Source organism: Sebastes umbrosus, chromosome 17 (assembly GCF_015220745.1).
Source record: "Sebastes umbrosus isolate fSebUmb1 chromosome 17, fSebUmb1.pri, whole genome shotgun sequence".
Lineage (NCBI taxonomy): Eukaryota > Metazoa > Chordata > Actinopteri > Perciformes > Sebastidae > Sebastes > Sebastes umbrosus.
The window spans coordinates 819,646-843,813 of record NC_051285.1 but is presented as its reverse complement, the minus strand read 5'-3'; the positions used below and the strand labels follow the sequence as shown (position 1 = coordinate 843,813).

The following is a 24,168-nucleotide window of genomic DNA, read 5'->3' as shown; positions in this document are numbered from 1 at the left end:
GAACATAACAAATATTTCAGACTTACATTGTCCTGACTTCTGCTTACTTTCTTTGTGTTCTTGCTGCTGTTTGCTGCTACACCACCCCGTTAATACAGGTGCGTGCGGGAAAGTGAACAGCTTTTATCCACAGTAATAATGTTGTTTTTGAAAGGCTAAACACCAACCAATATGGATTGTAGCAGAATATTTTGTTAGATAAAAACATGTTTCGAATTTTAGAAGTTATTACATCAATCTTTTTTCAATAACTTTTGGACTGAGGATTGAGGAAGTTACAGTGACTGAGCGCTGCATGGCCGGAAGGGGGGGGGGGGGGGGGGGGGGGGGGGGTTCTGGTCTATTGCACGTGCAGTTTCTACTAACCTCAACCACACAAAGTCCATGAGGTGTATTCCAGTTCTTCATATGTTAATGAAACATAACATCTTAAGAGTGTCAAGTCCAGTAATGTCGATATAGCCTAATATTACAAATCACAAATTGGCCTCAAGGGGCTTTACAATCTGTACATCTTACAACACCCTCTGTCCTTTGACCCTCACTTCGGATAAGGAAAGTGCTCAGTGTCTCCAAATACTATGCTATCAATTAATGTTCATTATAATAGTGTATTCTACAACTTGTAGGTGTATGCCACGTTTATGTATATTGAGATTGATGGTTGGTGTAAGATATTATTGTTGTTTGTAATTAACATTGTAATGTGATCTCAAGTTGGAGTGCTAGTTACTCAAGTGAAATACTACACAAGCTGTTAATTTGTATTGTTTGACATAGTCATAATAAATGATCAAATAAGAGATATTACAGAAAAAGATTAATTAAGTATTTTTGTTGCATAAAACACATATCACATATGCAATATCCACATCATGTTTATTTTACTTAACAGAAGTATTTATATACAGTAGGCCATAAATATCATGAATTGCTGCTGATCCCATTTTAAACACTTTAAAGATAAATTCCGTTCACTCCATATGCTATATTCAAAAGAGAAGAAATACTTTTTTTTATTAATCAAAAGAATACATTCGCATTTTTTCAAGTCTGTCTTAAACAATACTCATATGCCCATATGTACACTGAAATAGTCTTTGCTGTAATTATTCCTTTTATCCGTACAGGCCCTGAAGAAATCCTATCCTAATGTGATTCCAATGGAAGAGATGGAAGACAAAATCAGCAGTCCTCAATCTGTGTAAAAAATCATTCCAAAGTTCAACCAAAGTTGTTATCAGGCTTCAACAGTCTGAGTTAACTAAGTCAAGTGGGTATTTGTTTCCCCACACAGTGTTTTCTTGCAGAGCTGCAGTGGAGGGATTGTAACATAAAAAAGGGAATTTTGTTCAAACAAGTCCCTGACATTGAAGATACCCACTTCGTTTGAATAACCCAGACTACTGATGCCTCACATTAGCTTCAGCTAAACTTTAGAATGCATTTTTGACAGAACAAAGACTGTGGATTTTGTCTCCCATCTCAAACATTGGAATAGGAGTAGGGAGGGATAGCTTCACAATCACTTTGGACACGAGAAACAATTCCAGTGACCAAAAACTGTTTCAATGTAAACATGGACAGGCATTGTTTTAAGATAGACTTCACAGATATGCCTTCTGTGTATTCTAGAGTGAGAGCCCAGCCTTGGCTGGGATGACTTGAGAGTTTCAGTCGACAGCATAGATGGAATATGAGGATAGGTCTGATGGTCTGGTCTCTGATGCCATAGATAAGAGCACTCAGACATCTGGGAAAGATGACAATACACACATAAATAACAATCTGAATGCGCACCAAGACTATCCTGTCTAGGACCTTTGAGAGTGCTATAAGCAAGGGGTTGTATATAGTTGAAGAGAGACTGAGGCCCAGCTGCACCAGATGCAGCAGCAGTGTATTACGAGCCTTGTTGGCTGAAGATTTGTTTGTGGAGGCTGACCTGGCTGCTATCATCACACCAATATAGGAGGAAGTGACTGCCATGCCAGCTGATACAAACAGAAAATAAGTGTACGCTTTGTCATAATCATCAGACATTAGGCCAAGCAGCATGTTTTTTCTGGCACAAAAATATTTCATCTGCAGGCTCTCCAGGTCATCAAATGGAAAATCTAACAGTAAAAGAACTTGTGTGAGGACATTTAGTGAACTGAAGGCCCAAACCACAATGATAGCCACTGCTGTGTTTCTGGTGGTGATGATGGTAGCGTGCCTCAGTGGGTAGCACACAGCCACATATCTCTCCGGAGACATCACCACCAGTGTGAGAGGGGAGATTTCAAATGTGAGATTGGAGAACATGCTGAGAACACCACATACAGGATATGTCAGTTTTACTCTACAAGCAGCCAGGAGGTACAGTAACTGACTCAGTGCCAGCTGTACAGTGTCTGCAAAAAGGAGGTTAAACAGAAGAATGTAACGGGAGGTCTCACGAAACACTAATTTACTCCTCAAGGTGAATAACATGACCCCATTAATGAAGATAAACACACAGCATGGTACTGTAGTCAGAGTGGCAAATAACACTGTTTCCAGTAACCCCAGCCCAACAGTTATGTTGGTCTGAGATTGAATTGCATTTGACATCTTAGAGAAACATTGAAGAGACATACAAATGTTAAACCTCTTGATGTAATCCAACAGGAAAAAAAACAAATGGACGCTCTTTCAGTTTGTATTCCTACAACAATGAAGACCTGTCATCTTTTCAGTAGAAAATGCCACTGACTTCACATGCAAAGCTCCAAATCATCCACGTACTTTTATCAGGGTAGATGCTGGTCTGCAGGGTTTGCCTTACCTCACCAATTGTTTATGAGCTCTGTCGTTACATCATTTCCCTTGACACAATCACATACCAGCTTTGTTAAAAAAGGTGTAATGGGTTATAGGGTTGCAAATCTTAAGTACTTTCCTTCATTTAATTTTTTTCATTTCAAAATTTATTTCGAACATGTAGAATACAAAAAAATAAAATAAAAAATAAAGAAAAAGAACGATCATACCAACAAGTGGACAGTCAGAAACAAGTAATATTTACATACAATGAAAAGCATAAGAAAAATAAATAGTCAACACTTGATGCCTTAATTTACATATTCGAAAAGGAGTGAGAAGAAGTATAAACTTATTTAATCCCACCCCTTCTCCATAAGTCAATTATTAATTATTAACCAGCTTCCTTATTGAGCCATACATACCGTATACTTTAATTCAATTTACCTAAAGTTGTCTAACTATATTTATTATTTATAATTATTCTAAATATAATTATTACCTTTAATCTGTGTCATACAGAAATATAAATTAATTACTGATATAATTATCCTTATCAAAATATAAATTTATTTATAATATAACTTAATCATAATACCAATTCATTACTTACATATATATCTCATATTGACTATTTGTTATCTTTTCTTATATGTGCGAATTATTATTTATAATATACAATTTATAATATACAATAAGCACATGCAATACAACCCTCAATATATACATACATACACATATATATATATATATATATATATATATACATATATACACCGCACATTGCACTACATGCACACATTACATACCACGTATACATATATATAAACGTATATATAGACATATATACATGTATACAATACACAGCGTCCGACCATGCATACATTATTCTTATACCCAAAATCAAATATCCACAAATTTACATTATTCTTTACAGAAAAAATAGGAAGATAGACTAATACAGAATAAATATTAAGCAACCAATAAATAAATGAACAGTAATAAATAAATAAACAGTAACCCCTGTAAACACCTTGTGATTGTTAAATCCTTAATCAATCATTGCAACATTAACGATCAATCACTCGATTAATCGTAAGTTAAAAAACATTTTAAAAATGCATTTTCCACACAATACCAAATGCGTTTTTGATTCAATCAAAGCTTTATTTCCACAGCAACATATTGCATATTCTCTGACATTAGACCCTACACCGTTTTTTGCTTTTTTTGGACCGCACGGTCTTTTTTTGTAATAATTCATGTAGAATCTCAACACCGTAATGCACAATCATGACATTTACAAACTAGGACACACTGGGCTATCATAATATGTGTGCTGCAGTGATGTCAGCAGGCGTTAAGGAGGCGGCAGTTAGAACAAACACAGGCCAGGTGGTTGCAGTTATTGTACACCATCCTGCCTTTCTGTTAGAGGATTTGCCTCTAGTTTTTCAACTCCCTTTGGCATGGGGACATTAACTGAAGGACGTATGTCCGCTGGCCTAGGGATGATGGGAGGTGGGGAGGATAGACCAGTTGGAAATGAGTGAGCTGGCTGAGAATCACCAGCTTGATTGGACTGTGGTGGGGCCCCTTGAGTTGCTGGACGGAGCTCTTGTGCTGCCGTGTTGCAGGCACAGGGGGAATGCAACTTGGCCTCCACCAGGGGGGGCTGATGATGCAGGCTGCGGCCGTGGAGGTAATAATATGATAACTCTGAATTAATATGCTGTGACGAGGCCAGTCTAACCATTATCATGAATGGTGCATTATTGTAAACATGGATACCAAACTGTTACGATGGTATTTAATTGTATTTCATATGTGTGTGTGAATATATATAGTTGGCACACAGTGCTCTTGTATGTAGGAAACTTCATTTAAAAAAACTCAGACTAATTGCATGCATTGTTTATATCTTACTCGATTAAAAATCGAAGAATATTTTATTGATATTTGTACATACTTCTTACCAAATGTCATGTTTAAGCGATATGTCCCTTTTCGTCTATACAGTTTAGTTTCACTGTTTGCTTGTCATAATCATAACTATCTGAGGACAGTTCACAGACAAACAGAAATGAGTAAAGTATTGTGACATGCAAGAACAACACATACATGTTATTACAAATTTATTATATGAATAATTAAGACATGTAATGAATGCAATTAATTTAAAGATTTTCTTCAGATCATCACTTCTTTAATTGGTTCACAAACACAGATTTGTATTATTATCATTGTGATTTTGAATATGTAGTAACATCCTTGAGAATAGTGTACCATGTTCAAAAATCTTTTCTTTTCAAATTTCAAATTCAAATTGCTTTGTACATGTCACATAGAAAACTGGATTGTGTATTGAAAAGCATTCACTTCAAATTGTCACTGGCTCTTGTTGAGGAACACTGAGCATCTCCACCAACAGCACAGATTTTGCATGAGAACGGGTCTGATGGTATGATCCCTGAGTCCATAGATGAGTGTAGTCAAACACCTTGGAAGGATATTCAAGAACACAAAGCATACATTGTAAATCCGCATAAGGGCGGATCTCCTCACAGTTCTGGCTATGGCTATAATGATGGTGGAGAACAAGGAGGCGATGAGAATGAGGCTTAGCTGAATGAGGTGAAATAGAAGCGTTTGAAGAGCCTTTCTAGTTGACACTTTGTCTGTTGAGGCAGACCTGGCTACAAGCGCTACACCAATGTAGGAGCTGACGATTACTACACCCACTGACAGAAAGAGAGTGCTGGCATATGCTTTTTCAAAATCATGAAAGATTGGTGAGAAAAAAATGTTTTCTTTAGAGCACAAGTCATTTGCATGCAGATTTAGGGAGATTTTTGTGAACACATACACCAGCATAAAAACTCGAATGAGGATGTGGATAAAACTGAAGGCCCACACCACAACAATGGCCATTCCTGTGCTTCTCATGGTGAAGATGGTAGCATGTCTCAGTGGATGGCATACAGCCACATATCTCTCAAGTGACATCACAGCCAGGGTGAGAGGGGAGATTGACTGTGTGAAAACTGAGAACAGAACTAGGACACCACATGCATAATATGGAATTTTTATCAGCAAAGACAGTAAGTAAAGCAGAAGGTTTGATACCAGGTGAGCAGTGTCTGCAAAGAGCAGGTTGAACAGCAGGATATATCGGGATGTCTCATAAAACACCTGCTTACTCTTCAGAGTGAACAACAAAACACAGTTAATGCAGAAGAAAGAGCAGATTGACCCAACGGATAACATGCCAAATAGCATTGTCTCATGGGGAGCTTGATACCGCAAATTCACAGTGATATTGGCCTTAGGCTGCAGCAAAGACAACATTACAGAATGATGTCTGAAAAAAAACATGTAAACTACATAACATACAAAGTACACATCATCATGCCAAAGAAGCTAAAAATTATCCCTCACCACAAAAACCAGTGCTGAATCTCAAATTATCCATCAATGTTGAGCAGTCAGGTCAGGAGGTTGGAGGTAACGTTCATTTACACAAGAGCAGAGCAGATCTGGTGCTGTTTTTCCTGCATGGACGGTATATATGCTTTGTTCTCAAGCCAACTTCACAGGACGTTCATTACGTAAGCATGATCATCAGTTTAGAAATGAGTGATGTAATCTTTCTACCACTGTCTACTTTTTTCCCCCCGCTGCATTCAATGCTTCCATTGCCTGTCTCTATTTTTGGCTTTCAAATAATTTATTATTATCCAGACTTTGATTTTAACATAAATACAGTAAGTACTGTCCTTATGTACAAGGTAAAAGTGAACATGGCTCACTGCTTGACCCTACTGAAGGGGAGTAGTCAAATGCTCAAGCTGCAACTGTAAGTAAAAAAGAAAAATCTCAGTTTTTGGCCCAAATTTTTAAAAATGTTGGGCACCCTGGACATCTAAACCCCAAAAGGCACAACTAAACCACACTGTCAACCATCTTACCAGCTTTAAAGTTCCTAAGTTAAATAGTTTTCGAGTTCTGCTCCGGAAACGAAAGTGTGACATGTGAACGGACTAACGGAAGGACATGCGGCGCGCTATATACCCCTGACTACGTTGTCGCGGGGGTATAATAATATGTTTAAAGTTACTGGCAACGATTATCCAGTAGTTGTTATAGGCCTATTTCATACCACAGTAAAAATTACTGTAAAACTAACTACATTAGTTTTTAGCATACTGTAAAATGAAGTTCATTATTATACTGTTATTTTATATGGATGGGTGTTTCTTTGGACCCGGATGTGAGACTATGCTGGCGTGTATGTCGCTGCTTCTCAATCCGACTCAGTTTATGTTTTTTACTGCTTTTGTTGCTGCAATCTGTGCTTTTCTTCAAGTAGGAATAGGTGCAGACCTTCTACGCCTAATCCTATAATTTTCCAGTCCTGTGATGTCAGATTGATAGTTGCACTGCTGCGGCTCTGTTTACTCACCCACTCTGATGGCCAAGCAAAATACTTAACCCCAAATTTCTCCCGAAGGCTGTGCCATCAGTGTGTGTGAATGAAAAACTAAGGCTCTATATAAATGCATGTCCATTTACCATAGCTAGCTAGCGATCCACCGTCGTACACAATAAACTGTGAATTCTCCAACTCTGTACACCCTGAGTGGTTTATTTTCTACCTCAATACCAGGACTATCCTCATGGTCTCTCCTCGACTCATCATCCTGCTCTGGCTTCACTGCTGTACCACTGCTGTAGTCCGAGGCTGGGTGCCTCTTCTCCGGCTCGCGGTTTTCTAGGCGCTTCTCTGTTGCTACAATGCTGTTCATAAAATACTCCACACTGGAGCTCCTGAACCTCAACCATCACATCATCATAGACTGCCTCAATGTCATAACATCAGACCCCTGCGTGGGTTGCAGTGAGTTTACTCGGACCATGCTATTCCATCTGTACTGTCGGACAGCTGCTCTGTCGCACAGCAACAATATCATCACAACAAACCAGACGTGTGCGTTGGCAATCTGAGGCCACTTGTCTATGTTGACCGTGTCGTTCCACCCACATCTGCCTCAGCGAGAATAAAGTCGTAATGTTACGAAAATAAAGTCATAATATTACGAGAAAAAAAGTCGTAATATTACGAGAATAAAGTCATAACTTTACGAGAAAAGAAGTCGTAATATTACGAGAATAAAGTCATAACTTTACGAGAAAAAAAGTTGTAATATTACGTGAATGAAGTAATAATATTACGAGAATAAACTCAGAATATTACGAGAAAAAAGTCCGAACTTTACGATAAAAAAGAAAATAACTTTTATAACGACTTTTCTTTCTCGTAAACCTTTGACTTTATTCTCGAAATCTCAGATTTTATTTTTTTTCCTCAATGTGGCCCTAATACTCCATCGTACTGTCATACCATAGACCTACAACAATGATAAATAAAAATGAAAACGTAAACAAAAAAACAGTTATTCATTTCCACAATTTTTTTTAAAAATCCACAGGGAGCCACTGGAGAGGAGCTAAAGAGACGCATGTGCTGACCCTCGCACTAAACCAAGCCACACCCTCGGGCTTTGTGTATATACAGAAGCCTTGTTTGGGTCGTGGTGGTGGGCTGGCTGTAATACATCGAGCTGACATTCTGGTCAAGGAACTCCCAATATGCAATGTCACCTCATTTGAGTGTGGGGCATTCCCTCCAGCTGGCTCCCCACAGCTCCAGGTGGTCCTCATTTACTGCTCCACAAAAATGTCCACTACCTTCATGTCTGAGCTATCTGAGCTCCTCACATCTGTCTGCTCCATGTCTCCATCTACACTCCTGCTTGGTGACTTCAACATCCACATGGACTCCAGCAGCTGCACATTCGCTACCAAATTCCTGTCACTGCTGGACTGTTTTAACATCACACAGCATGTTCATGGTCCCACCCATGCCAAAGGTCACACACTGGATCTGGTGTGTTCGACTGGCACATCACCCTCCCATCTGCAGCATCTGGACATCATTGTATCCGATCATCATGCCATCTACTTAACCTTTCCTGTCCCCCTGCCCAGGCGGGGCACTAAACATACCATCACGTTCAGGAACATTAGGTTAGTTAGTGCCCCAGCCCTGATTAACATGACAGTCACTCATATGACCTCAGATCCCTTCGACACTATGGTGGATGGCCTGGTCTCGCCCCTCTCAAAACCCAAACTTTCTCATTCTCCAGTCCTGCCCCCTGGTTCACCACCAAACTCTGTACCATGAAGGCCACTGGTCGCCAGCTGGAGAGGCTCTATGAAAGATCCGGCCTAATTGTTCACCTCAAGGCCTTCGAAGATCATGTGCAGACCTACAAAGAAGCTCTTTCCCGGACAAAAACCCAATACTACTCATTGGCACCCAACAACATCACCCTGAAAGCTGTTCTCCACCATCAACTGGTTCCTCCGCCCCCTCAATATCCCCCACCCCACAGGTCCACCCAACCTCTGCTCCAAGTTCCAGGACTTCTTCCGGGCCAGAGTGGACTCCATCCACCAGCAGCTTCTGACGCCTGGCCAGCCACAGGGTGATGCTATCTCCGCTGCATGCCCGCCTCAGTGCTGCCTTTCCTCCTTCTCCCCTGTGGATGCTCTTTATGTTGCTAAACTGGTCAACAAAGCCAAGGCCTCCGCCTGCTCTCTGGATCCCGTGCCCAAAGCCCTGGTCAAGGCATGCATTCCTACCCTGTGCCCCATCACGGTGGACATTACTAACTCCTCTCTCAAAATGGCCGCAGTCCCTTCTATTCTCAAAAAGCCAGGTCTGGACCCAGGTGACCTCTCAGCACTCCATTTAATTTGATTTCAGAGCAAATAAGTCTACTGCAACAACCAATTCTTTCCTTATTGAAAATATCAAAGCTAAAGTTGATAAGGGGGGAACGGACTTTGCGGTATTTCTCGACTTAAGAAAAGATTTTGACATTGACACAACCTTGAGTTATTAATCACAACATTCTTCTTACAAAATAGGCAAAGCATTTTTTTTTCTTCTGCTGCTTTATGCTTTATGCTACCTCAAAAACAGAAATCAGTGTGTAAGGATCAAGGATACGGTGTAACCCATTCCCAGTTGTAATGTCCCAGGGCTCTATCCTTGTCAAGGGTCAAAGTTCAAGGTTCTTTATTTGTCAGAAGTCAGTTCCAGCAAAGCAGTCATTGGCAATGGTGTATATGTATATATTTGTATACTGTATATATGACAGTGGAAATCGCACAAGTCTTATGGCCTGCTGACTGAAACTGTCCCTGAGCCTGGATGTGCGGGACCGGATGCTGCGGTACCGTCTCCCAGACGGCAGCAGGCAGAACAGTTTGTGGCAGGGGTGGTTGGGTTCTGTAATAATCCTGTTGGCCTTTTTCCTACACCGCTGGGTGTAGATGTCCTCCATGGATGGCAGAGGTGATGCAGCCGGTCAGGATACTCTTGATGGTGCACCTGTAGAAGTTGCAGAGTGTCCTGAAAGACTACCGCCCAGTAGAACTCACTTCCACCATCTGCTCCTCTTCAATTGATAAATCTCATTCGGTCACTACCCAAAGCTCATGTCCATAGGTGAGGGTCGGAAAATAGATATACTGGTAAATCGAGAGCTTTACCTTCCGGCTCAGCTCCCTTCACCACAATGGTCCGGTACAACGCCTGCATCACTATGGATGTTGCACCAAACCACCTGTCCATCTTACATTCCATTTAACCCTCACTGGTGAAAACGACCCTGAGTTACTTGAGTGTTAGTGTTTGACACCTTAATTTGTTTTTTTTGGGGAGATGCTTTATGAGTTATTATTAGAAAACATTAAAAAGAATTGTGTCAGGGCATATTTGCTTGATTGACACGTATGTCAGCCTTCCATTTCAGTTCCTTCCCTTTGCCAAAATTTGGATTTGACATCTGATGGCCATGTGTGGTTTCCCAGTCTTAAAAAATGTATATTATATACATGTAGATTGTCTATTAGATTTTTACATTAGGTTTTAAAGTATTCTGCTTTAACAACTAATGCCCAAAACAAAAAAGAAAACAGCAGTGGATGCAAGTCAGTAAAAGTTAAACTTCTCCTAGCTTTTCCAAATAATGAGTTGTGTTGTTGTTATGAAAATAATGTTTTTAGTTTGGTGAAATTCTCTGAAGTATCACAGAGAGAAATCCCCACAACTGACCCAATCCCCTGATAACTAATTTAGACACATTAAATATTCAAACCCTCACTAACATCATCATGTCTTCATTAAATATTAATCTAACTAATGCCTCCTGTGTGTGTTTATCAGTAATGTTAATGGAGATGGTATGGCAAAGTTGAACAAGTCAAGAGTACGTGTATGGAGCAAACTTTTATCTTCAATGTCTGTCCTAAAATGTTAACTTGAACCTTAAATGTCTGAACTCATACTCAGGTATGAAGTTGCATGTAGTTGTAAATCAATTTAAATATTGCTTCACATTTCAAGCTGCCCTTGACAAGACTTTTATGTAAAAACTCTTCTCCGAGCCTAAAGTGGGGCTGGAACAGATACCAAAATCTCTGTTGAATTTGTTGTTTATCCAGTTTAAAATAGTAGTATAAATAATTACATAATTATTAGATAAATACAGTTTTAAACAGAAGTAATTAACCTAGTGTACTTTATTATATTCAAATAAATTAAGTCATTGTAAATGTGTCCTTGTATCCCTTTATTATAGAAAAACACATTATTTCATCAATTTTCATTGTGCCCTAAAGTTAATGCACTCCTAAAATGTTCAACTTGGGAGCACATTTGCACATACTGTAAGCTTAGTGGCTCACTTTATTTTGTTTCTTCAATGAACTCTAAATTTGCACCACAGATCTTGGGTTTCTATATTAAGATAAGATTGATGAGACCTTTTTGAGTCTTTTTATACTTAATTTTCATACTTATTAGGTTCAAAATGAACATTGATAAATGCACACTTTTATGAAAAATTAGAAAATAAAAATAAAGCTGCAAGCAGCGATGAACGGGCCCTCGCCCCCTTGCACACGTCGGGGAACCCGCTGTCGTGCATTCCCATGAAAGTCGGACACTGCGCGCAACAGTTAGAGGGAATTTTCTGCATGGAGCGCATGGCGCTGTAAGTGACCTGTTGAGAACATGTGGGGCATCCTTTAAAGGCACTTCTATGAGGGTGGGTGGCAATATACAACCATTTCTTGTTGCCAGTAGGTGGCGTTATCACCATAACTCAATAATGGCACGTATATGTCTTCAGGCCAAGACTCTTATAAAACATGTAACGTTTGGGGCTGATTGGACAATGTATAGTCAATATACAACAACTTCCTGTTTCCTGTAGGTGGCGCTATGACTATCACTCATGATGGCACGTATATGTCTTCCGGCCTGGACTATTATCCAGCTTGTGAAATTTAGGGCAGATCGGACTATGTAAAGTCAAGTTACAACAGCCTCCTGTGTCATGTCGAAACATCAAAATTCGCCGAAACCACAAAAGCTTCGTAATTTAGCATCATGAAGGTGTTGAGATTCCGCTGCCCGACTTTGAAATGTATCTCTTGAATCCTCTAGGAGGAGTTTCGCAAAGTTCCATACCTGTAAAGTGATAAAATGGCGTCTACTCACATGACGTATGACATCATTGTTTGAGCGATCAAAAATTCTTTCATAATTTAGCGTCACATTAGTTTGAGGGTTATACTACCCAAATTTGACGCGAATCCGATAAACTCTCTAGGAGGAGTTCGTAAAAGTATGCATAAAATACATGAAAAACACACAAAATCACCCAATCACTACAGAACTTTGAATTTCGCGCCAGTTCTGATGCGTATTTCACTTTTCGTGAGTTTTCGTGCATCCTAAGTGCCTCAAAAATGCGATCTCGCAGCAGAAAAATAATAATCCTTAGAAAAACAATTACTATTACTACTACGATTACTACCTAAACATTGACCCCTGCCCTATTAACTGCAATGTGCTCACAGAAAACATCCACAGCTAACAACTGAGTGTTGAAATGACCCCTGAAATTTCTTGTACTGCAGATCCTCTAATGGCCAACGGACACTGGCTCAGAGAAAACTGTACTTTAATCAATCGAAAAATCCTTTTAATAATATCTTGAAATGCAAAATAAACATATTTCTCCCTCCAAAAAGGAAGGTGTCAATAGTTCATTTTACTTCTGCCAACAACTTTTTTAAAGTTTAGAGTCATTAGAGTCAGTTTGTTGTATTTTGGGACGTTTCCTTAATTGTCTTCTTGAGTAAGTAATCTTGAGTGTAACTATTGTTGTGGCAACGCTGTTTTTCAGTCACAGAGAGAAATCCCTCCCATCTGATTTAGTCTCCTGGTAACTCATTTGTACACATTAAATATTCAAACCCTTACTCATTAATGTTTTCAGTAAATATTGACATAATTAATGATTCCTGCGGGAGTTTATCAGGAATCTTCATGCAGAGGTTTTTGACGTGTACCTCTGTGGAGACAAAGTATGGCAAAGTTTAAGAAGTTAGAATAAGTAAAGTCCAAAGTAAATAGAAAAAAACTTGTTGGTTCAAAACTGTGCTTACCCATTTCAAGCTGCGCTTTACAAGATTTAAAAAAAATGAACATGTCTTCTCAATCTGAAATTGGGCTGCAACAAAGAGGAACATCTCTGCTTGTGCATTCTCTCTGTTTTACAACATGGTGCACAGTTAGGTACACTTAACACATCAATATAAAGTATATGTAATTAGTTGTAAATGGGGTACTTCATAGCATCTTATGCTAGCTAACATTAGATAGCTCCTTCATAGCTACATAGCTCCTTGCTAAACAGAGCAATGAGAATGAGAAGTGGCACCTCTATGTCTGAGGCCATGGTGCTCTGGAATACGGTGGATTGTGCCACTCGGTTTGAGAGTTGGAGTTCAACTATCTTAGTAAAATGGAGCATGACATTGAGAGGCGGTATAATGCAGGCGTTGTACCGGACCATCAGGGTGAAGAAGAAGTCGAGTCAGAATGGCAAAGCTCAGGATTTAGTTTTAGTTTTAAGTTCCAACTCTTACTTATGGTCATGATCTGTGGTAGTGACTGACATGAGTTTTATCCTCACTTGTAGAACACAGTGGCGTCTTCTGGGGACGCAACACTGGGGTTCAGGAGCCAGGACTTTGGAGAAGGAATGGTGATGATACCCACCCCTCTCCAGGGTGTTTGTTTCACAGTACCAGCCGTGTTCTAGTTTTGACCCCACAAGATCAGCTTGAGCTAGCCAGCCTATATTATACTTTGCGAGTACACAAGGGTCCACTAGGGTCCGTATGACGTACATTTCATCATCAGTGGGTGTACACGTGGGTTCTGTGTGGACGTCCGCCTTCCGGCAATTTGTTGTGGCCGTATGGACCTGTCCCTTCCCCTTGACTTATATTCCCGATTACTATGGTTTTCAGCATAATACTACAGAGCATACTTGATGCAGCAAACAGTTGTTGCCAATGTTGTGGGATTTGCTAAAAGCCACAACAACCAACAGATGTTTTTGCTGGTGAGTTTTGCTCTGACTAGGTCCCTAAAGAGCTATCACTCTATGCTCAGTAATGTGAGCTTGACAGACTTGTTGGAGGCTTGAAAGTTACCTTTCAGCAAAGGAAACAGCTCGAACATGTGTTTTTACAATACAAAACTGTGTGAACTTGCCTGAGCCGTTAAAGCTGTGATGTGCTTGGTCGTAGTGGGAGTAAATAGCACATTTACATACCCAATCATTAATGTAACAGGCATTCAGGCAAATACTACTGCTTTCATTAAGGGTGTAACGGTACACAAAAGTCATGGTTCAGTTTATACCCCAATTTAGGAGTCACAGTTTGGTGCGAGCTCGGCACATTGGAAAAAATACATTAGGATATTTTTATTAATTTATTTCGAACAGACAGTTGTGCAAGTGCAACACTTCTATTCTATTGTATTACACTATACGAACACTGAAAAAACACATTCCCAAAAGGCAACAGGTCACAAAAGGCAAACTTAAAAGCATCTCTCATGCAATGGAACTCAACATACAAATAAAACTTTAGTTAGTCCCACCATAACTATATTTAAACTTCCAAAGCACCCAAACATATATGTATTCTGTTCCGCCCCATTCTGCTCCCACTTCCACCGAGTACACATGAACCGTACTCCGGTCCACCTTTTCAAGTGGACTTGAGTACGGATTGACGAACCGTGCCCGATTACGGTTAATTATTAACATCCCTAGGGTCAAGTGTACTCGGACCCGTGAACCTGGGTCCCTGATGTGAAAGCACCCTTTCGGAATTGGCAGTGGAAATCTTTCTGTAAAGTGATATTAAAAATGACAGCCATGCTTAATACAAGCAAAAACAACAAATGAAAATAATACTACATCAGTATTCCACTAAGTTCGAGATAGATACTCTCCTATTGTCATGTCCACTATGGACATACACCACATGACCCGGGGCAGGGGTCAGCAACCTGCAGCTCTGGAGCCACATGTGTGCGTCTCTTTAGCTCCTCTCCAGTGGCTCCCTGTGGATTTATAAAAATGGAAACGAATAACTGTTTTTTGTTTACATTTTCATTTTTATTTATCATTGTTGTAGGTCTACGGTACGACGGTACGACGGAGTATTAGGGCCACATTGAGGAAAAAAAAAAAATCTGAGATTTCAAGAATAAAGTCATAATATTACGAGACTAAAGTAATTTCAAAGTTTTTTCTCGTAAAGTTATGACTTTATTCTTGTAATATTACGACTTTTTTCTCGTAAAGTTATGACTTTATTCTTGTAATATTACGACTTTTTTTCTCGTAAACTTATGACTTTATTCTGTAAATCTCAGATGTTTTTTCCCTCAATGTGGCCCTAATACTCCGTAGTACATTTGCTCTTTGGCCCTCACTGCATTAGACTTATATACTATATACTTAGACTATAAACTGTATTACCTTCATCACAATGATCAAATGTTGTTGTTTTTTTGCCTAAATTGGCTCTTTTGATAGTAAAGGTTGCTGACCCCTGGACTAGGGTATTGGAAAATAATGGAAGAGAAATTACCTATTCCTAAACTGTTAACCATGCGGACATGTGATGGTGTCACGTGAACTTGGTGTGACGACAGAGTTCATATACAGTATGTGAGGGTAGGCAAACGTTGCAGACCAGCTCTGCTCACAAGGAAACAAGCACAGGCTGCTGCTGCTAACTGTCTAGAGAGGGAAAATGTATGTGGATTATTTCTCATGTGAACTCAACGGGCATGTCTGCTGACTTTGGAGCTTCGTTGTTGTGGCAATACAAACTGGAAGAAATTCATTTTGTGTTAAATAGGTTAATGTCTTAAATACAAACTGGAAGAAATTAATTTTGTGTTCAATAGGTTAATGTCTTAAATACAAACTGGAAGAAATTAATTTTGTGTTCAATAGGTTAAAGTCTTAAATACAAACTGGAAGAAATTCATTTTGTGTTCAATAGGTTAATGTCTTAAATACAAACTGGAAGAAATTAATTTTGTGTTCAATAGGTTAATGTCTTAAATACAAACTGGAAGAAATTCATTTTGTGTTCAATAGGTTAATGTCTTAATTGCTTCTCAAAATGTTGTACGCAAATCAATCTCTGACCAACATCACTGCTGGAAAGCAGTATCAGGGGTTACTGGAAAGAGTGTTATTTTCCACTGTGACTACAGTACCATGCTGTGTGTTTCTCTTCATTAATGGAATCATGTTATTCACCTTGAGGAGTAAATTAGTGTTTCGTGAGACCTCCCGTTACATTCTTCTGTTTAACCTCCTTTTTGCAGATACTGTGCTGCTGGCACTGAGTCAGTTACTGTATCTAATATCTGCATCTAGAATAACACTAACATATCCTGTATGTGGTGTTCTCACCATGCTTGCTGATCTCACGAATGAAATCTCCCCTCTCACACTGGTGCTGATGTCTCTGGAGAGATATGTGGCTGTGTGCTACCCACTGAGGCACGCTACCATCATCACCATCAGAAACACAGCAGTGGCTATCATTGTGGTTTGGGCCTTCAGTTCACTAAATATCCTCACACGAGTTATTTTACTGTTAGATTTTCCATTTGAGGACATGGAGAGCCTGCAGATGAATGACTTTTGCTCCGACATAGCCATGTTTCTTGGGCCAATGTCTGATCATTATGACAAAGCGTACACCTGTTTTCTGTTTGTATCAGCTGGTGTGGCAATCACTTCCTCCTATATAGGTGTGATGATAGCAGCCAGGTCAGCCTCCACAGACAAAGCTTCAGCCCAGAGGGCTCGTAACACTCTGTTGCTGCATATGGTGCAGCTGGGCCTCAGTCTCTCTTCAACCATTTACAACCCCATCCTCATAGCTCTTTCGAGAATTGTTACGAGGATAGTATTTGTGCGCACCCAGAATGCTTTTTATGTGCTTATTTTCATCTTCCCCAGATGTCTGAGTTCTCTCATTTATGGCATAAGAGATCAGAACATCAGACCTGTCCTCGTGTACCATCTATGTTGTCGACTGAAACTCTCAGTCGCCCCGGCCAAGGCCGAGGTCTCACCCTAGACTTCATGAAATGAGTTGAGCTTTGTATTTTCTTGTAAATGTAGTGTACATATACGTACAGTGCTTGAAGTGGATAAGTGCCGGTACTCCCGTTATTCACATATTGATGTGTGTATCGGCTGGTTTCAGCAATCTCTGTCGACTTCATTCATTATTTCTTTAAGCATGTTAAACTGTGTCAGTCATAATTAGTTGTAATTTTATTGCTATATTATTATACTTGGGCTATGCATCTTCTATAGTAGGCCAATAATACTCCAATAATATTCACACTGGAACATTGTAGGGTTAAGGTGTAGTGTTTATACATAGTGTTAATACTTAAAGTGCTTTCCTGTGTTATTTGTAGTATCACTATAATATATTATAGTATGTCTACAGGCTTGAATCAACAGCAGACAAGCGGGTATACATACAGAGCTGAGGTGTTTGAGCTGTTCATCAGGTTTTATGAGTAGTGACCCAGTCAGAATGCTCCTATATATTATACAGACACACATTCTGAATTTATACAGTGAATAAAAGATACTGGAAGATATTGGGTTTGGAGGTTGTCCCCTAAGAAAATTTTAAGGTTTTTGAATTAAAGCTACGCGTTTTACATAATTTTGGACCATTATTATTACTAGTTAAATGATTATTATTTATCACAGCCTTCATCTGAACATTTAATTCTTCTGAAAATGTATTGCCCTGTAAAATCATATTCTATAAATCAGAAGAGCAGATGCAGAAAACTTTTAAATAATGTTTCATTAATTATATTTGTTCCCAAAAAATAAGTTACGACGAACATTTGTTTTATTTTACAAAAAGGACGTGAACATTGTATTGATAAATTACAGCACCTCGTTCTCACCCCCTCCACCGTGCCGTGTGTCAGCTCGTCCAGGTGCTCGCACTGATAATCTACCATAAACAATATAAATGATATATTATATGTGATATAAATGATCTGATTCTGATAAGATGATAAAACATGCATCCCATGAACGCCTTTGACTTCCCTCCCCTCTCTCCCCGCTGTTCTCCTGGAGTTTTAATTCCTCCGATTCCACATTTCTAAATCCATCCACCATATTTATTAGAAATAGTCGAGTGTCACTGCTGTTTGTGATCATTGGTTTTAAATTACGTACTTATTCCACATAAGTGTCAGTTGTGTCTTAACAGAGAGAGAGAGAGGAGCAGACAGACTACGCACAGAGACACACAGAGAGACAGATAAAATAACATAACACAGATTCAGTAAAGAAATAAAACAATAACAAAAGAGCCAGGGGTATATCACATATATCACATTATATTATAAAAGACAGATGTTAAGTATATTGATAGCATTTTTGTTAGTCAAATTAGAGAGCAGTTTCACGTGTTGCTCAACAAAATATGGCTTTTTATCGTTAAATTTATATTTATGAATAAAAGATTTTTGCCAACATATCAAAGCTATTATAAGAAAATATGTCTTCTTTTTTTCCAAACAAAACCAAATACCGCATTTTCCCATAATAATGTAAAAAATTAAAGATATGATCAGTGACAAATCCGTTTTTGTCATTGATCATATCCTTAAAGACTTTAAAGAGTTTCTTGGTGTGAGAACAAAACTGATTCTGAATATTCATCACAGAAAGAGCAGTTTGTATATGTCTTTTTTAAATTTCTGCATGTTGTGATTGGTAGGGTAATATTTATGAATAATATCTAAGGACACTTCTTTAACCTTATTCACGATTAGATATTTATGAGGAAACATCCAGACTTTCTTTCAATAGCCTATATATAATTTACAAACTGATTCTAATGTCCACCCTTTGGGCCCACCACCCGCAGGGATAGGCATCGGGGTCGGGTGCAGTGTGAGCTGGGCGGCAGTTAAAGGTGGGGATCTAGGCGTGCTGATCCTTGGCATTGCAGACTGGCTCTGGGTACGTGAAATGTCACCTCTCTGGCGGGGAAGGAACCGGAGCTGGTGTGGGAGGTGGAGTGATACCAGCTAGATATAGTTGGGCTTACCTCCATGCATAGCTCTGGTTCTGGAACCACACTCATGGAGAGGGGCTGGACTTTCGCCTTTTTCGGAGTTGCCTAGGGTGAGAGGCGCCGGGCGGGTGTGGGGATGCTCACAAGCCCCCGGCTGAGCACCGCTGTGAAGGAGTTCTCCCCAGAGAACCAGAGGGGTGGGGGGTGGAGGGGTGTAATTGGAAGGAACGGCCTTCCTGATCTGAACCCAAGTGGTGCTTTGTTGTTGGACTTCTGTGCTAGTCATGGATTGGCCATGACGAACACCATGTTCGAGCATAGGTTCCTCCGGAAGAGCTTCTCGTGCATCCCGGTGGAGGCTGGGGACATGGAATCCGAGTGGGCCATGCTCAGAGCCTCCATTGTGGAAGAGGCTGCTAGGAGTTGTGGTCAGAAGGTCATCGGCGCCTGTCGGGGCGGCAACCTAAGAACCCACCGGTGGACACCAGCAGTGAAGGGGGCCGTCAAGCCGAAGAAGGCCCGGGGTCCCCGGAAACAGCTGATGGATACCGGTTGACCAGAAGGGCTGCAGCTGCGGCGGCCGTCAAAGCAAAAACCCAGGTGTGGGAGGAATTCTGGGGAGACCATCGAGAAGGACTTTGGGTTGACCTCAAAGAAGTTCTGGCAAAGTTCCGGGGTCGTTGTTACGAGCTATTCGGTCCTTGTATAACCAAAGTGAGAGCTGTGTCCGTATACTCGGCACAAAGTTAAACATGTTTCCAGGGGGTGTTGGCCTCCGCCAGGGTTGTCTCTTGTCTTAGTTTTCTTTGTGGGGTGGCCGGGCTCAGCCTTAGAGATAGAGATAACGTTATCATTCACTTCGACCAACGGTGCAACTTCATTACTCATTACTCCGTGATGAGGACCCGTCCTTTATGTAGATATAACACGATTCTTAGTTTCACGTGATTATACAGTATGAAAACGGTGGTCGGGCTCCACATACATTTCAGATCTTTTAGCTGAAGACCGCTGGGAGCTGACGATCAAATGTTGGAAGTGTCTCAAGGTTGAGGCTAAAGATAAAGGCGGATTAAGCTTGTACTGTTTTAGTTCAGCTTATTGATGCCATATTTGAAAAAGCTTTTAAAAACCCACCTTTTCAGTCTTTATGTTTGGTAATTCGCTAAAATTCTTGTTGTATTGTATTGGTGTGAAGCACCTTGTAACTTTGGTTTATAAAGTTTACTTACTTGTGTACTACGTTTAAACTGTGTAAAACACGATCACATGCCCCAGGGTATTGGGAAATAATAGGGCAGAGATTACATTACCTATTACTACTCTGTTAACCATGCTGACATGTGATGGGGTCACGTGAACATGGTTTAGGGCAGGGCAAAGCTGATATACACAGTTTGAGGGCAGGTAACACCTGCAGACCAGTTCTGCTTACATGGAAACAAGCACAGACCTGGATGATGTGACTCAACGGGCATCTGTGCTTAAAGGATGTTGGATTTTTATTGTTTGATGGTTTTACTGTTTTTAATTCATTTTTGTTCTTGTAAAGCACTTTGTGAATTGTGTTCTATGAAAGGTCCTATACTAAATACACTTGTTATTAATATTATTACAATGACATCAACAGGATAAATTTCTCATGTCTTAAATGCTTCTCTGAAATGTCACACGCAACTCAATCTCAGACCAACATCACTGCTGGACAGCAGTATCAAGGCTTACTGGAAAGAGTCTTATTTTCCACTCTGACTACAGTACCATGCTGTGTGTTTCTTTTCATTAATGGGACCATGTTATTCACCTTGAGGAGTAAATTGGTGTTTCGTGAGACCTCCCGTTACATTCTTCTGTTTAACCTCCTTTTTGCAGACACTGTACAGATGGCACTGAGTCAGTTACTGTACCTCCTGGCTGCTTGTAGAGTAAAACTGACATATCCTGTATGTGGCGTTCTCGTCATGTTAGCCAGTCTCACAATAGTAATCTCCCCTCTCACACTGGTGCTGATGTCTCTGGAGAGATATGTGGCTGTGTGCTACCCACTGAGGCACGCTACCATCATCACCATGAGAAACACAGCAGTGGCTATCACTGTGGTTTGGTCCTTCAGTTCACTACATGTCCTCACACAAGTTATTTTACTGTTAGATTTTCCATTTGATAACCTGGAGAGCCTGCAGATGGAAAAGTATTGTGTCAAACAAAACATACTTCTTGGCCCAATTTCTGGTCTTTATGATAAAGCCTACACTTATTTTCTGTTTGTATCAGCTGGTTTAGCAGTCATTTCTTCCTATATAGGTGTGATGATAGCAGCCAGGTCAGCCTCCACAAACAAAGCTTCAGCCCAGAAGGCTCGTAATACTCTGCTGCTGCATCTGGTGCAGCTGGGCCTCAGTCTCTTGTCAACTATACACCACTCTTTCCTTGTAGCCATGTCAAAAATTGTTACGAGGATCGTGTTTGTGCGCATCCAGATTGTTTTTTATGTGCTTATTTTCATTTTCCCCAGATGTCTAAGTTCTCTCATTTATGGCATAAGAGATCAGAACATCAGATCTGTCCTCGTGTACCATCTATGTTGTCGACTGAAACTCTCAGTCGCCCCGGCCAAGGCCAAGGTCTCACCCTAGACTTCATGAAATGAGTTGAGCTTTGTATTTTCTTGTAAATGTAGTTTGTGTATATATATATCATCATATGTCTCACCTTAGCATACATGGAATGAACTCTATATGTTTGATGTTTGTTAAACTCATGCTGTCATCTGACTGGCCTTCATAACTCAGCATATGCAGCATTCACAAGAAACAAATTCAAAATTAATTTTGCTAATGAATACTTAGCATAACGATGTTCAACTGTAGTTTTGTCAGTATTTCTTAAAATCCACCTAAAGAGGCATGTCAAAATTATCATTCTGTCAACCAACGAAAGCTGCTCAAGTTGTTATCATTTCACTGTTTTAAATTGTATCCTAAAATGTATGGTGTATTTGCAACTTCTCATCATTCCAGGGCAAATTCCTCCAGAGCTGTCAATCCATTAAAATATTTAATCGTACATTTTCTATCCGTTCAAGATGTACCTTAAAGGGAGATTTGTCACGTATTTAATACTCTTATCAACATGGGATTGGACAAATATGCTGCTTTATGCAAATGTATGTATATTTTTAGTATTTGAAATCAATTAACAACAGAAAACAATTATAAATATTGTCCATAAACCCTCACAGGTACTGCATTTAGCATAAAAAATATGCTCAAATCAATGACAGTTTCTTGGTGTGAGAACAAAACTGATTGTAAATATTGATCACAGAAAGAGCAGTTTGTGTATGTCTTTTTTTAAATTTCTGCATGTTGTGATTGGCAGGGTCATTTTATTTATTTAGTTTATTAAGATCCCCATTAGCTACAGCATTGCAGCAGCTATTCTTCCTGGGGTTCACAAACACACTGAAAATGTGACAGTGTGAGAATAAACAGGACAAGACAAAAACACACACACACATAATAATATAACATAACATTACAGAATAAAACAGCACAAGACTGAAACACAGACTCAGACAAGACAAGCTCCTAACAATCAGAAAAGAAAGTATAGTTCTGCTTGGGAACTTCAACGGTCACATGGGCAAAGATGGAGAAACCTGGAGTGGGGTGATTGGGAGGAATGGCCTGTCTGATCTTTGTTGTTGAACTTCTGTGGTAGTCATGGATTGGCCATAACGAACACCATGTTCAAGCATAGGGTGGTTCTTAAGTGTACTTGGTGTTTGACCATTTTGAAGAACTCCTGAACCCGACCAACACGTCCTCCGTAGAGGACGTAGAGACCGAGCTTGAAGACTCGGGGGAAGGCTTGTCCATATCCTTGGAGGAGGTCGCTGAGGTAGTCAAAAAGCTCCTCAGCGGTAAGGCACCAGGGGTAGATGAGATTCGCCCTGAGATGCTTAAGGTTGAGGACATTGTTGAACTGTCTTGGTTGACTTGCCTCTTCAGTGTCGTGTGGAGTTCGGGGTCAGTACCTGTGGAATGACAGACCGGGGTGGTGGTTCCCATTTTTAAAAAGGCGGTTGGAGGGTGTGCTCAGATTATCTGGGTATCACACTGCTCAGCCTCCCCGAGAAAGTTCATTCTAGGATGCTGGAAAGGAGGCTCCAACCGATTGTCGAACCTCAGATCCAGGAGGAGTAATGTGGATTCCGTCCTGGCCGGGGAACAGTGGACCAGCTCTTTACCCTTGCGGGGCTCATGGATGGGTTATGGGAGTTTGCTCATCCAGTCTACATGTGTTTTGTGGACTTGGAGAAGGCTTACGACCGTGTCGTTTTATTTATTTATTTATTGATACCCTCACTGTAAGGTTTATCAATGCAACAATGATGGTTAATGTATAAATGCACTCTTATTCAATGGAAATAAACACGGTTACTTTAAGGGTCACAGGTCTTATCCAGCCCGTGTATTGATTTTAAATTAAACTACTGTCGTCATTTTCATCTTCACTATCATCATACTTTATCATATACAGCAGGAAGTTCCATTATTTCTTATTTATATTTATGGTTTGGGACATCTGAATCCGTGTATGAGTCCAACCCTCTGGAGGTCGCGTCATCACTCATTGATCAGCTGTTAGGACACGGATCAGGCTCCGGTGTTTCTCCACGGTAGGGGTCGGTCGGCCACTCACTCTGCCCGGAAGATTCAACTCGGCGGGTGAATGACGCCCGGTGTGGAAGGATCACCGTTGCAACTCTCCTAGCGC

The 24,168-nt window shown here is 40.1% G+C and overlaps 4 protein-coding genes across 4 annotated transcripts; 2 read left to right on the top strand and 2 right to left on the bottom strand.

Moving 5' to 3' along the window:
• Positions 1-1,485: 1,485 nt before the first annotated feature.
• LOC119475975 (odorant receptor 131-2-like) lies at positions 1,486-2,595 on the bottom strand. The gene has a single exon (XM_037749133.1). The coding sequence runs from the start codon at positions 2,593-2,595 to the stop codon at positions 1,486-1,488; it is 1,110 nt and encodes a 369-aa protein (XP_037605061.1).
• Positions 2,596-5,172: 2,577 nt separating this feature from the next.
• Positions 5,173-6,063, bottom strand: LOC119475974 (odorant receptor 131-2-like). Its single transcript, XM_037749132.1, has one exon. It carries the CDS (start codon positions 6,061-6,063, stop codon positions 5,173-5,175), a length of 891 nt encoding a protein of 296 aa, XP_037605060.1.
• Positions 6,064-16,428: 10,365 nt separating this feature from the next.
• LOC119475973 (odorant receptor 131-2-like) lies at positions 16,429-17,400 on the top strand. Its single transcript, XM_037749131.1, has one exon. The coding sequence runs from the start codon at positions 16,429-16,431 to the stop codon at positions 17,398-17,400; it is 972 nt and encodes a 323-aa protein (XP_037605059.1).
• Positions 17,401-20,917: 3,517 nt separating this feature from the next.
• On the top strand, positions 20,918-22,022 carry LOC119475972 (odorant receptor 131-2-like). Its single transcript, XM_037749130.1, has one exon. It carries the CDS (start codon positions 21,051-21,053, stop codon positions 22,020-22,022), a length of 972 nt encoding a protein of 323 aa, XP_037605058.1. The 5' UTR covers positions 20,918-21,050.
• Positions 22,023-24,168: the final 2,146 nt, after the last annotated feature.